The 14,919-nt window shown below is 38.9% G+C and overlaps 1 protein-coding gene across 6 annotated transcripts in view; it reads right to left on the bottom strand.

Annotated features, from left to right (window-relative positions):
* The window catches only part of SCLT1 (sodium channel and clathrin linker 1), a 252,549-nt gene that overhangs the window by 150,433 nt on the left and 87,197 nt on the right, over positions 1-14,919 (bottom strand). For all 6 annotated transcript variants that reach the window (XM_069557539.1, XM_069557538.1, XM_069557537.1 and 3 more), the window contains one exon: positions 7,785-7,907. In XM_069557539.1, coding sequence (XP_069413640.1) covers positions 7,785-7,907 — 123 coding nt within the window. The remainder of the gene's footprint in view (positions 1-7,784; positions 7,908-14,919) is intronic.

Genomic DNA, 14,919 nt, shown 5'->3' with positions numbered 1-14,919 from the left:
GCAAAATGACTGTCTAAAGAGGCCTTACAAATAACTGAGAAAAGAAGAAAAGCAAAAAGGCAAAGGAGAAAAGGAAAGATATATCCACTTGAATGTAGAGTTCTAAAAACAGAAAGGAGAAAGAATTCCTAAGAGAACAGTGGAAATAGAGGAACAGAACAGAATGGGAAAGCCTAGAGATCTCTTCAAGAAAATTAGAGATACCAAGGAAACATTTCATACAAAGATGGCACAATAAAGGACAGAAATGGGATGGACCTAACAGAAGTAGAGGATATTAAGAGGTGGCAAGAATACACAGAAGAACATTACAAAAGAGATCTTCAGTTCAGTTCAGTTGCTCAGTCGTGTCCGACTCTGTGACCCCATGAATCGCAGCACGCCAGGCCTCCCTGTCAATCACCAACTCCTGGAGTTCACTCGGACTCACGTCCATCGAGTCTGTAATGCCATCCAGCCATCTCATCCTCTGTCGTCCCCTTCTCCTCCTGCCCCAATCCCTCCCAGCATCAGAGTTTTTTTCAATGAGTCAACTCTTCGCATGAGGTGGCCAAAGTACTAGAGTTTCAGCTTTAGCATCATTCCCTCCAAAGAAATCCCAGGGCTGATCTCCTTCAGAATGGACTGGTTGGATCTCCTTGCAGTCCAAGGGACTCTCAAGAGTCTTCTCCAACACCACAGTTCAAAAGCAGCAATTCTTCAGTGCTCAGCTTTCTTCACAACCAAATCTAACATCCATACATGACCACAGGAAAAACCATAGCCTTGACTAGACGGACCTTAGTTGGCAAAGTAATGTCTCTGCTTTTGAATATACTATCTAGGTTGGTCATAACTTTTCTTCCAAAGAGTAAGCGTCTTTTAATTTCATGGCTGCAATCACCATCTCCAGTAATTTTGGAGCCCCCCAAAAAAAGTCTGACACTGTTTCCGCTGTTTCCCCATCTATTTCATCTATTTCCCATGAAGTGATGGGACCGGATGCCATGATCTTCGTTTTCTGAATGTTGAGCTTTAAGCCAACTTTTTCACTCTCCTGTTTCACTTTCATGAGGAGGCTCTTCAGCTCCTCTTCACTTTCTGCGATAAGGGTGGTGTCATCTGCATATGAGGTTATTGATATTTCTCCTAGAAATCTTGATTCCAGCTTGTGCTTCTTCCAGCCCAGCGTATCTCATGATGTACTCTGCATAGAAGTTAAATAAGCAGGGTGACAATATACAGCCTTGATGTACTCCTTTTCCTATTTGGAACCAGTCTGTTGCTCCATGTCCAGTTCTAACTGTTGCTTCCTGACCTGGATACACATTTCTCAAGAGGCAGGTTAGGTGGTATGGTATTCCCATCTCTTTCAGAATTTCTCACAGTTTATTGTGATCCACACTGTCAAAGGCTTTGGCATAGTCAATAAAGCAGAAATAGGTGTTTTTCTGGAACTCTCTTGCCTTTTCCATGATCCAGAGGATGTTGGCAATTTGATCTCTGGTTCCTCTGCCTTTTCTAAAATCAGCTTGAACATCAGGGAGTTTCACGGTTCACGTATTGCTGAAGCCTGGCTTGGAGACTTTTGAGCATTACTTTATTAGCATGTGAGATGAGTGCAATTGTGCAGTAGTTTGAGCATTCTTTGGCATTGCCTTTCTTTGGGATTGGATGAAAACTGACCTTTTCCAGTCCTGTGGCCACTGCTGAGTTTTAATGAACCAGATAACCACGATGCTGTGATCAGTCACCCAGAGCCAGACATCTCTGGGTACAAAGTCAAGTGGGCATTAGGAAGCATCACTATAAAGAAACATCGTGGAAGTGATGGAATAGCAGCTGAGCTACTGCAAATCCTAAAAGATGATGCTGTCAAAGTGCTACACTCAATATGCCAGCATATTTGGAAAATTCAGCAGTGGCCACAGGACTGGAAAAGGTCAGTTTTCCGTCCAAACCCAAAGAACAGCAATGCCAAAGAAAGTTCAAACTACCACACAATTGCACTCATTTCACATGCTAGCAATGTAATGTTCAAAATTCCCCAAGCCAGGCTTCAGCATTATGTGAACTGAGACCTTTCAGATGTTCAAGCTAGATTTAGAAAAGGCAGATGAACCAGAGATCAAATTGGCAATATCCACTGGATCATAGAAAAATCAAGAGAATTCCAGAAAAACTCAACTTCTGCCTCATTGACTACACTAAATACTTTGACTCTACTGATCACAACAAACTGTGGAACATTCTATAAAGAGATGGAAATACCAGACTACCTTACCTGCCTCCTGCAAAACTAGTATGCAGGTCAAGAAATAGAACAGGACATGGAACAACAGACTGGGTCAAAATTGGGAAAGGAGTACTCTGCTTATTTAACGTATATGCAGAGTACATCATGTGAAATGTCAGGTTGGATGAGGCACAAGCTGGAATCAAGATTGCTGGGAGAAATATCAATAACCTCAGATATGCAGATAACACTACTCTTATGGTAGAAAATGAAGAGCAACTGAAGAGCCTCTTGATGAAGGTGAAAGAGGAGAGTGAAAAAGCTGTCTGACAACTCAACATTCAAAAAATGAAGATCATGGCATCTAGTCCCATCACTTCATGCCAAAGAGATGGGGAAACGATGGAAACAATGACAGGCTTTATTTTCGGGGGCTACAAAATCACTGCAGATGGTGACTGTAGCCACAAAATTAAAAGATGCTTTCTCCTTGGAAGAAAAGCTATGACAAACCTAGAAAGCATATTAAAAAGCAGAGACATCACTTTGCCAACAAAGGTCCGTCTAGTCAAAGCTACGGTTTTTCCAGTAGTCATGTATGGATGTGAGAGTTGGACCACAAAGAAGGCTGAACGCCAAAGAATTGATGCTTCTAAACTGTGGTATTAGAGAAGACTCTTGAGAGTCCCTGGGACTGCAAGGAGATCAAACCAGTCAATCTTAAAGGAAATCAGTTCTAAATATTCATTAGAAGGACTGATGCTGAAGCTGAAGCTCCAATACTTTGGCAACCTGATGCAAAGAGCTGACTCATTAGAAAAGACCCTGATGATGGGAAAGACTGAAGGTAGGAGGAGAAGTGGACGACAGACGTTGAGATGGCTGGATGGCATCACCGACTCAATGGACAGCTTGACTTTGAGCAAGCATGGGGAAGTGGTGAAGAACAGGGAAGCCTGTTGTGCTGCTGTCCATGGGGTAATGACTGAGCAGCGGACATGACTAAGTGACTGAACAACATCAAATTATTTCTAGAAACCAATCCATCAGGAGACAGGTATGATATAAACACCTTGTCCAATATTGAAAAACCACATTCAAACCTGTTTAAAACAAACCATGGCACAGTTATTATTGTACCTTTTCCTCTTCTCATGAGTCTCATGGTTTGACTGCCCCACAAGTTTTAAACCTTTTGATTATCTACTATGACCAAATTAAATATCATATGTGCAGGTGACATAAAGTTGGGAGGAGGTGTTAATATGTCAGATGACAGATTTAAAGCTTGATAGCTAGAGCTTCAAATAAAGACAAAGTATTATCTGTAAGGTCTATGCAAACAGCAACAGTAACAACTAAAACCCCCTAAAAACCCTAACTTCAAAGCTGTACCATAAAAATGATCATATTCAGGTGGAAAACAAAATTAATGGCTTAGTTTACTGATCTAAATGAAGAAACAGCCTTCAAAAAGATACTTATATTAGAAATGATTTCTAGATCTCAGAGGTAAAAGTATTACAGCTCAGACTACATGTGTGTTATTTTCAAACCAAGGTATGTTGGGAAACATCATTTTGTAAACTGAAAAGGAACATAAGCATTATTATGATTTTTTTAGGTAAAAATATCCATTTGTAATGATTATAAAACAAAGTCATAAACTGGAATTTGAAAACTCTGTAAGAGTTGAAAAGAGAGACAGTGATAGCTGCCTTCTCAAAAATCCACAGGAAAGGAATCAGAATTGGAACTACTCCATAGTTTTAAATATTTGTTGTTGTTTAGATGCTAAGTCGTAAAAAAAAAAAAAAAAGATGCTAAGTAGTGTCTGACTCCTTTGTGACCCCATGGATTGTAGCCCACCAAGCTACTCTGTCCATGGGGTTTCCCAGGCAAGAATACTTGAGTGGGTTGCCATTTCCTTACCCAGGAGATCTTCCCACCCAGGGATCGAACCCACGTCTCGTGTCTCTTGCATTGGCAGGAGGATTCGTTACCACTGAGCCACCAGGGAACCCTACAGACACATTCAAATCCTGAGTTACAACAAAGCACTCAGTAATTACAAATCATTTGCAGATAATAAGACTGTTAGATATTATATTAGGTATTCAGTCAGTTCAGTTCAGTCGCTCAGTCGTGTCCGACTCTTTGCGATTCCATGAACCACAGCACTCCAGGCCTCCCTTTCCATCAACAACTCCCAGAGTTCACCCAAACTCATGTCCATCAAGTTGGTGATGTCATCCAGCCATCTCATCCTCTGTCATCCCCTTTTCCTCCTGCCTTCAATCCCTCCCAGCATCAGGGTCTTTCCCAATGAGCCAACTCTTCGCATGAGGTGGCCAAAGTAATGGAGTTTCAGCTTTAGCATCAGTCTTTCCAATGATCATCCAGGACTGATCTCCTTTAGAATGGACTAGTTGGATCTCCTTGCAGTCCAAGGGACTCTCAACAGTCTTCTCCAACACCACAGTTCAAAAGCATAAATTCTATGGCGTTCAGCTTTCTTCATAGTCCAACTCTCACATCCATACATGACCACAGGAAAAACCATAGCATTGACTAGATGGACCTTTGTTGGCAAAGTAATGTCTCTGCTTTTGAATATGCTATCTAGGTTGGTCATAACTGTCCTTCCAAAGAGTAAGCGTCTTTTAATTTCATGGGTGCAATCACAATCTGCAGTGATTTTGTAGCCCCAAAAAATAAAGTCTGACACCGTTTTCACTGTTTCCCCATCTATTTCCCATGAAGTGATTGGGACCAGATGCCATGATCTTTGTTTTCTGAATGTTGAGCTTTAAGCCAACTTTTTCACTCTCCTCTTTCACTTTCATCAAGATGCTGTTTAGTTCCTCTTCACTTTCTGCCATAAGGGTGGTGTCATCTGCATACCTGAGGTTATTGATATTTCTCCTGGCAATCTTGATTCCAGCTTGTGTTTCTTTCAGCCCAGCGTTTCTCATGGCTTACCCTGCATATAAGTTAAATAAGCAGGGTGACAATATATAGCCTTGACGTACTCTTCCTATTTGGAACCAGTCTATTGTTCCATGTTCTAACTGTTGCTTCCTGACCTGCATACAGATTTCTCAAGAGGCAGGTTAGGTGGTATGGTATTCCCATCTCTTTCAGAATTTTCCAGTTTATTGTGATCCACACAGTCAAAGGCTTTGGCATAGTCAATAAAGCAGAAATAGGTGTTTTTTTGGAACTCTCTTGCTTTTTCATGACCCAGCGGATGTTGGCAATTTGATCTCTGGCTCCTCCACCTTTTCTGAAACCAGCTTGAACATCAGGGAGTTCACGGTTCACGTATTGCTGAAGCCTGGCTTGGAGAATTTTGAGCATTATTTCACTAGTGTTTGAGATGAGTGCAATTGTGCAGTAGTTTGAGCATTCTTTGGCATTGCCTTTCTTTGGGATTTGAATGAAAATTGATCTTTTCCAGTCCTGTGGCCAGTGCTGAGTTTTCCAAATATGCTGACATATTGAGTGCAGCACTTTCACAGCATCATCTTTTAGGATTTGAAATAGCTCAACTGGAATTCCATCACCTCCACTAGCTTTGTTATGTATAACATAAACTGCAGTGTTACATGTACGTATGGGGCTTCCCAGGTGGTGCTAGTGGTAAAGAACTCGCCTGCCAAGGAAAGAGAGGCAAGAGATGTGGGTTCGATCCCTGGGTCTGGAACATCCCCTGAAGGAGGGCATGGCAACCCACTCCAGTATTCTTGCTTGGAGAATCCCATGAACAGAGGAGCCTGGCAGGCTACAGTCCATAGGGTCACAAAGAGTCAAAACACAACTGAAGCAACTTGGCACACACACATGCACACATATGTATGTATAAATTACTATGAATTTCTCTGGGGAAAGTATGGTCCAATACTATGGTGAGAAAAGTCAACCCCCTTCCTAACCAAACACATAAACCAATAACATAGTCTTGACAAGAAGGAGAATTGCTTTCTTTACTGTATGAGAATATGGTCAGAAGAATCTTTATTCCACCAGTTGCTTCGTTATCTGGCTTATTGTTGTTCCTCTTTAAACACATTTTAAAGAACTTTATAATTCAGGACAACAACTAAACAGAATGAAATATGAGACAATAATGCAGCATCTTGTGCACTGAAAGAGTATAGGCAGTCCATGTCCTGTAGTCTTAAAATGCATGATTTTCACTTACTACAGTACAGTTGAATTATATTAGTCCTGTATAACAGGATTCAAATCTCAGTCACAAATACATTAACTGTATAATCCTATATAAAACACTGATTATATATCACTCAGTACATTAATTATTATTACATAAAACGCAGACTTTACTGCTAACTCTTCAGTCTACAACTGACCATGTGACAGCAGAACATCACGATCGGTGTCTAATTACTTTCGGTCCCAGAGTTTCTGTTATTCAGTTCATGCAGAGACAGCAGTGTGTGCAGTTGTGCTGTCTCCTTTTCTTCCAGTGATAATATACTCATGTGACATTTTTAAGAAAATTGATAACTGAAAGAAGGAATTAGCCAATGAAGATAAAACTGCTGCAAAGAAACAGAAAGTGATAACTCTGGGTAATGTTGTAAATGAAGTTACAGGAGAAAATATCTGAATGTGAGAACATGGACATGGACACTGCCACTATTCAGGACACACCGGCAAGGGTAACTTAGTGAAAGCGAACCCAACATGAGTGAAGAAAGAAGTTCTGATGAAAATGATGGAGATGTCCTAGAAGGGGGACTAGCAAAAAATTCACATCACAGGAATACTAAGGTTATTTCATACATTGCAAAGGATAAAATGCTGGAAGCTGATCCGAACTTAGAAAGGAATATTCGAAGTTCACCAAAGCATAAAAAAGATACCTGCTCTGTGTCATAAAGTTTTCAATATACCTAGCAGAAAAAGAATCAATGGAAAGATAAGGGAGGTAGATTTTTCAATGGAATGGATGGTCTTGTGAGATAGTGAGTGTATGTTAACAGAGATATCAAACAAAAGTTAGATGCCCACTTTAAAAGAATATTAAATGATTCTTGCTTTGGACATAAAGAAATCCTTAATAACCATTAAGATTCTTTCCTCTTTTAAAATCCTATTCTGATGAATTTATGTTAGAGGCACTTGACATCTATTTCAGTAAAAGGTCACATTTAAGGTTGTTAACATTTTTGTTTTACACAGTGTTGTCATATTTGAGTAGCCTTCTTCACTGTCCATAAACTAATGAACAGTTTTGGTCTTTTTTTTAATCAGGTAAAAAAAATCAGGAATATAAAAGTTTTAGAGATTCATTTATACATAAAATCTTATGGCCGCTTTTTAGCCCTAAATACAGCTTTCAGTGCTAATAACATTATAAAACCCAATGTACACTAGGCACTATTTTAATCATTTACTGTGTTCAAAAGATTTCTAACCATCAAAGATCTATTTATTGCCAACATAAATATTACACTAGAGACTTGGGCATTCTTCTCCAAAACTGAATTTCTCCAGAATGCAACTTATTGATACACAAGAAAACCATGAAATCCAAAATTACCTTTTGCTTTTGACTTTCAAGAACATGAATCTGGGCCTCAGTCATATGTTCTTGGTAAAGTTTCTGTAGCTTACACAACTCCTGAGAAACAGTCTGCCAGAGTTCTATAGCCTGAGCTTTTTCCTATAAAAGAAAAACATCAGCGAACTCATTATTAGTAGGCTACCGCACAGGATAAATGAATCACATTCTCTTACACAATGAGTTCATATACATAAAGTCACAAAATAAAAATAGAATTTATACATGATGGTATGGTTGCAATATTTTTGATGATATAAAGTTGTATTAATAATTAGAGAGTAAAACTAAACATGAAAATTCTTTAGTTTGAAATTTTCTTTTTATTCAGATTTAATAGCAAAATGAAAACCCTTCAACCAGAGAGAGAGGTTTAAACCACTTTCGTTTCACAAAAAAGTGTAAGCCATAAAAATTCTACAAGTGTAAGCCAGGAAAACTATCCTTGGTAAAGCACAAGCGTTTTTTTCTGATTGCAAAAGTTATGTTTATCTTAAAAAATTAGGAAAATACAGAAAAATGAAGAAGAAAAAATTACCTGATTTTTTAAAACCACATGATAATAAATACTGCTAACATCTGGACACAATCAACTTAATAAATGTTGGATGTATTCTTGTTTATAAATGTGATTTGAGGGGAGAATTTTGTATTTTTTCTTAAAGAAAAAAAAACGGACTGATACAGTATGTTGATTGTATTGTACTATTTTCATTTGGCATTTTATAATAAGAATTTTATCAGGCCATTATTCTTTCAACAAGTATTTCTCAAAAGTGATACAGGGACCCTTTAGACAAAATTATGTTCATAACAAAAGGAAGGCATTATTCTCTTTACTCTCATCTGCACATGAGTTTACGGTGGAGTTTACCAAAGTTTATATGATGTAACCTGTGATATGGTCATTGCTCTAATGGCTACTGAAATGCATTCCTAGGTTCCTATTTGTTCTAAAATGTCCTAGCTTTGTATTCTTGCCTCCTTTGTCAAAGATAAGGTGCCTGTAGGTGCATGGATTTATCTCTAGGCTTTCTATCTTATTCCATTGGTCTATATTTCTGTTTTGTGTCAGTACCATACTGTCTTGATGACTATAGTTTTGTATTATAGTATGAAATCAGGAAGAATGATTCCTCCAGCTCCATTCTTTTTCCTGAAGATGGCTTTGGCTATTCAGGGTCTCTTGTGTTTCCACTGAATTGTGAAATTTTTAATTCTAGTTCTGTGAAAAATTCCATTGGTAAATTGATAAGGATTGCACTGAATTTGTAGACTGCTTTTGATAGTATATTGATTTTTGATACCATTGTTTTTCCAACCCAGGAACATGAAATTACTCTCTATCTGTTTATGTCATCTTTCTTTCATAAAAGGAGGCAAGAACATACAATGGAGAGAAGACAGTCTCTTCAGTAAGTGATGCTGCAATTCTGAACAGCTACATTTAAAAGAACGAAATTAGAACACTTTCTGACACCATACATGAAGATAAATTCAAAATGGATTAAAGACCTAAATGTAATGGCTCAGATGGTAAAGTGTCTGCCTACAATGTGGGAAACCTGGGTTCAATCCCTGGGTCGAGAAGATCTTCAGGAGACAGAAATGGCAACCCACTCCAGTATTCTTGCCTGGAAAATCCTATGGATGGAGGAGCCTGGTAGGCTACAGTCCACGGGGTCGCAAAGAGTCAGACATGACTGAGCGACTTCACTCACTCACTGTAAGACCAGAAACTATAAAACTCTTACAGGAAAACAGAGGCAAAACACTCTATGACATAAATCATAGCAAGATTCTCTATGACCCACCTTCTCCAGTAATGGAAATAAAAACAAACAAGTGGGATCTAATTAAACTTAAAAGCTTTTGCACAACAAAGGAAACTATAAACAAGGTGAAAAGACAACCCACAGAATGGGAGAATAGCAAATGAAACAACTGACAGATGATTAATTTCCAAAATATACAAGCAGCTCATGCAACTCAATAACAGAAAAACATATATCCCAATTAAAAAGTGGAAAGTGACAGAAGACCTAAACAGACATTTATTCAAAGAAGACATACATAATAAACATATGAAAAGTAGCTCAATATTGTACTTTATTAGAGAAATCCAAATCAAAACTACAATGAGATATACCTCACACTGATCAGAATGGCCATCATGAAAAAAATCAACAAATAATAAATGCTCGAGAGTGTGTGTAGAAAGGGAACTCCTCTTGCATGGTTGGTAGGAATATAAATTGATACAGACATTATGGAGAAGAGTATGGAGATTCCTTAAGAAAACAAGGAATAAAACTATCAAATGATCCAACCGTTCCACTACTGTGAACATACCCTGGGAAATCCATCATTGAAAAGGACACAGGTAACCTAGTGTTCAATACAGCACTATTTGCAATAGCTGGGACATGGAAGCAACCTAGAGGTCCATCAACAGATGAATGGATAAAGAAGCTTCTACATATATACAATGGAATACTACTCAGTCACAAAAAGAAAGTCATTTTAGTCAACTCTAATAAAGTAGATGAAAAAAGAATCTATTATATACAATAAGTCAGGAAGAGAAAAACAAATACTGTATATTAGCAAATACATAAGGAAGCAAAAGGCAAAGGAGAAAAAGAAAGATATACCCATTTGAATGCAGAGTTCCAAAGAATATCAAGGAGAGATAAGAAAGCCTTCCTAAGTGAACAATGCAAAGAAACAGAGGAAAACAACTGAAAGGGAAAGACTAGAGATCTCTTCAAGAAAATCAGAAATACCAAGGGAACATTTCGAGCAAACATGCGCACAATAAAGGACAGAAATGGTACGGACCTAACAGAAGCAGAAGATATTAAAAAGTGGTGGCAAGAATTCACAGAAAAACATTACAAAAAAAGATCTAAATGACCCAGATAACCACAATGGTGTGACCACTCACCTAGAGCCAGACATCGTAGAGTACAAAGTCAAGTGGCCTTAGGAAGCATCACTACAAACAAAGCTAGTAGAGGTGATGGAATTACAGCTGAGCTACTGCAAACCCTAGAAGATGTTGCTATGAAAGTGAGGCACTCAATAGGCCAGCAAATTGGGAAAACTCAGCAGTGGCCACAGGACTGGAAAAGGTCAGTTCTAATTCCAATCTCAAAGAAAGGCAATGCCAAAGAAAGTTCAAACTCCTGCACAACTGCACTTATTTCACATGCTAGCAAGGTAATGCTCAAAATCCTTCAAGGTAGATTTCAACAGTACGTGAATTGAGGACTTCCAGATATAACAGCTGGATTTAGAAAAGGCAGAGAAGCCAAAGATAAAATTGCCAACATCCGCTGTATCACAGAAAATCAAGAGAATTCCAAAAAAAAATCTACTTCTGCTTTACTGACCACACTAAACCCTTTGTGTGGATCACAACCAACTGTGGAAAATTCTTAAAGATTAGGATACCAGACCACCTTACCTGTCTCCTGAGAAACCTCTATGCAGGTCAAGAAGCAACAGTTAGAACCAGACATGGAAGAACGGATTGGTTCCAAACTGGGAAAGGAGTATGTCAAGGGTGTATAGTGTCACCCTGCTTATTTAACTTATATGCAGAGTACATCATACAAAATGCCAGGCTGGATGAAGCACAAGCTGGAATCAAGATTGCAAGGAGAAATATCAACAACCTCAGATACGCAGATGATACCACTCTAATGGCAGAGAGAGAAGAGAAACTATAAGAGTCTCTTGATGAGGGTGAAAGAGGAGAGTAAAAAAGCTGGCTTAAAACTCAACATTCAAAAAACTAAGAACATGGCATCTGGTCCGATAACTTCAAGGCAAACGGGGGGGAAAAGTAGAAACAGTGACAGATTTTCTTTTCTTGGGCTCCAAAATCATAGAGAACGGGTGAATGCAGCCGTGAAATTAAAAGATGTTTGCTCCTTGGAAGGAAAGCTAAGACAAACCTAGATAGCGTGTCAAAAGCAGAGACATTAGGTTGCCGATAAAGATTCAAAGGTTTTTCCAGTACACATGTATGGATGTGAGAGTTGGATCAAAAACAAGGCTGAGTGCTAAAGAACCGATGCTTTCCATCTGGTGTTGGAAAAGACTCTTGAGAGTCCCCCAGACTTCAAGGAGATCAAATCACTCAATCCTAAAGGAAATCAGTCCTAAATATTCATTGGAAGGACTGAATCTGAAGCTGAAACTCCAATACTCTGGCCAACTGATGCAAAGAACTGACTCACTGGAAGAGACTGTGATGCTGAAAAAGATTGAAGGTGGGAGGAAAAGGGGTTGACAGAGGATGCGATGGTTGGATAGCATCACCAACTCAAAGGAAATGAGTTTGAGCAAACCGGGAGTTGGTGATGGACAGGGAGGCCTGGCGTGCTACAGTGCATGAGGTCGCAAACAGTTGGGCACAACTGAGCAACTGAACTAAACTGAGCTGAACTGGGAGATGGTGAAGGACAGGGAAGCCTGGCGTGCTGCTGTCCATGGGGTCACAAAGAATTGGACATGACTGACAGACTGAACAATAACAACACAGAATATAGAAAAATGGTATTGATGAACCTACCTGCAGGCAGCAATGGAGACACAGACATAGGGGAAAGACTTGTGGACATGGGGTTGGGGGGGAAGGAGAAGGTGGGATGAATGGGGAGAATTATCATGGAAACATATAAACTACCATATGTAAAACAGAAAGCCAGTGGGAATTTGCTGTACAACTCAAGGAGCTCAAACCCATTCTCTGTGACATCCTAGAGGGGTAGGATGGGATGGGAGGTGAGAGGGACATTCACGAGGGAGGGAACATAGGTATGCCTACAGCTTATTCATGTTGAAGTATAGCAGAAAATAACAACACAATATTGTAAAGCAATTATCCTTTAATTAAAAATATCTTAGGGACATTGCAGATGGATTCTTTACCATCTGAGAAACCAGGAAAGTCCTCCACAAAGCAGAACAAAAACTTTATTCATTCATTGAGGAATTGGGCTTTCCCAGTTCCTCATTCTTTAAAGACCCCTTCTGCCTGGAGGAGGGAAGCAGGAAACTTTTAACCAGTAAGAGTGTTATTTCTGGCCTGCTAAATTTAAATGCCAAACTAAGCAACATTTTCTGAGTGTGGGTCTCTACAGTCCCCTCCAAGGAAGGCACCCAGGGAAATTGGTTTCGGGGGACAGTTTGGGAACAGCATTCAGCCTCTCCCATCTCCACTCTACTGGGCTGAGCATGAATTGGAAGGATGGGTACCACCTCTCAATTTCAGATGCTGTTCTCTGATAGGTCAGATAGGAGATCCAGAGTAGAGTTAGGGTCTGTGCATGAAAAATCCCTAAGAGGAAACATAATGGTATTCTGGCTAAACCAATTTGACAAGGGTCATTGAAGAGATCAAGCCCTGAGCCTTTGTGTGGGAGCACTGATTCCAAAACCCTAGACTACCAGCGAACTAACCCTAGGGAGTATGAAAGAGTGAGAACTCACACAAAGGAAATCAGCTGAATACAAGACTTGGCTTCACCCAACCATCAGTAGCACCCTCCAGTAGTATAGGACACCTCATCTAAACAACAAAAAAAAAACACAAACCCAATTATCAGAGACAGGATTACCACCTCACTCAGCCTTGCCCATCAGAGGAAAAACAAACAAACAAAAACTCAGCACAAATTACACCCTATATGAAGCTTACACAAACTGCTGGACAAACCTTAGGAGGGCAGAAATCAAAAGGGAGAAAGAATTCAACCTTGAAGCCTGGGAAAAGGAGACCTCAAGCACAGTAAGTTTAAAAAAAAAAATAAAGAAAAGGCAGAAAAATACTACACAAGTGAAGAAACAAACTAAAAACACAGAAGTCGCCAAATAAATGAAGAGGAAATGGGCAAACTACCTGAAAAAGAATTCAGAATAACGATAGTAAAAATGATCAAAAACTCTGAAAACAAAATGGAGAAAATGCGGGAATCACAGAAGAATTAAAGAATAAACAACACAATTACTGAAATTAAAAATACTCTAGAAGGAATTGATAGCAGAATATCTGAAGCAGAACAAATCAGTGACCTGGAAGATAAAATGGTGGCAATAACTTCTGAAGAGCAGAATAAAGTAAAAAGAATGAAAAGAATTGAGGATACTTTCAGAGACCTCTGAGACAATATCAAACGCATCAACGTTTGAATTATAGGGGTCCCAGAAGAAGAGAAAAAGAAAGGATATGAGAAAACTTTTGAAGAGATTATAGTTGAAAATTTCCCAACAAGGAAAAGGAAATAGTCAATCAAATCCAAGAGGCATAAAGAGTCTCATATAGGATAAACCCAAGGAGAAACATGCCAAGACACATACTAATCAAACTAATCAAGACTAAGCACAAAGAATATTAAAAGCAGCAAGGGAGAAGCAACAAGTAACATACAAGGGAAACGCCATATGATCTTTCAGCAGATCTGCTGATCTTTCAGCAGAAACTCTGCAGGCCAAAAGGAAATGGCAGGATATTATTTAAAGTACTGAAAGGGAAAAATCTACAACTACTGTACCTGGCAAGGATCTCATTCAAAATTGATGAAGAAATAAAAATCTATTCTGACAGGCAGAAGTTAAGAGAATTCAGTACCATCAAACCAGTTTTACAACAAATGTTTAAAGGGACTTATACAGTTCAGAAATACAAAAGGATCTACAGAATCAACCCCCCAAAATTAAGAAAATGACAATAGGAACACATATATCAATGATTACTTTAAATGTAAATGGATTAACTGCTCCAACCAAAAGACACAGACTGGCTGAATGGATTAAAAAAACAAGATCCATAAATATGCTGTCTACAAGAAACCCACCTTAGACCTAAAGATACATATAGACCAAAAGTGAGAAGATGGAAAAATATGTTCCATTCAAATGGGACGCTAAAGAAAGCTGGAGTAGCAATCCTCATATCAGACAAAACAGATCTTAAAATAAAGAATATTACAAGAGATAAGGAAGAACAGTACATAATGATCAAGGGATCAATCCAAGAGGAAGACCTACAATTGTAAATATCTATGCACCCAACACAGGAGTACCTCAATACATAAGGCAAACA

This window comes from Ovis canadensis, chromosome 17 (assembly GCF_042477335.2).
Source record: "Ovis canadensis isolate MfBH-ARS-UI-01 breed Bighorn chromosome 17, ARS-UI_OviCan_v2, whole genome shotgun sequence".
Lineage (NCBI taxonomy): Eukaryota > Metazoa > Chordata > Mammalia > Artiodactyla > Bovidae > Ovis > Ovis canadensis.
The sequence above is the reverse complement of the archived record's forward strand: the minus strand, read 5'-3'. Positions and strand labels throughout refer to the sequence as shown.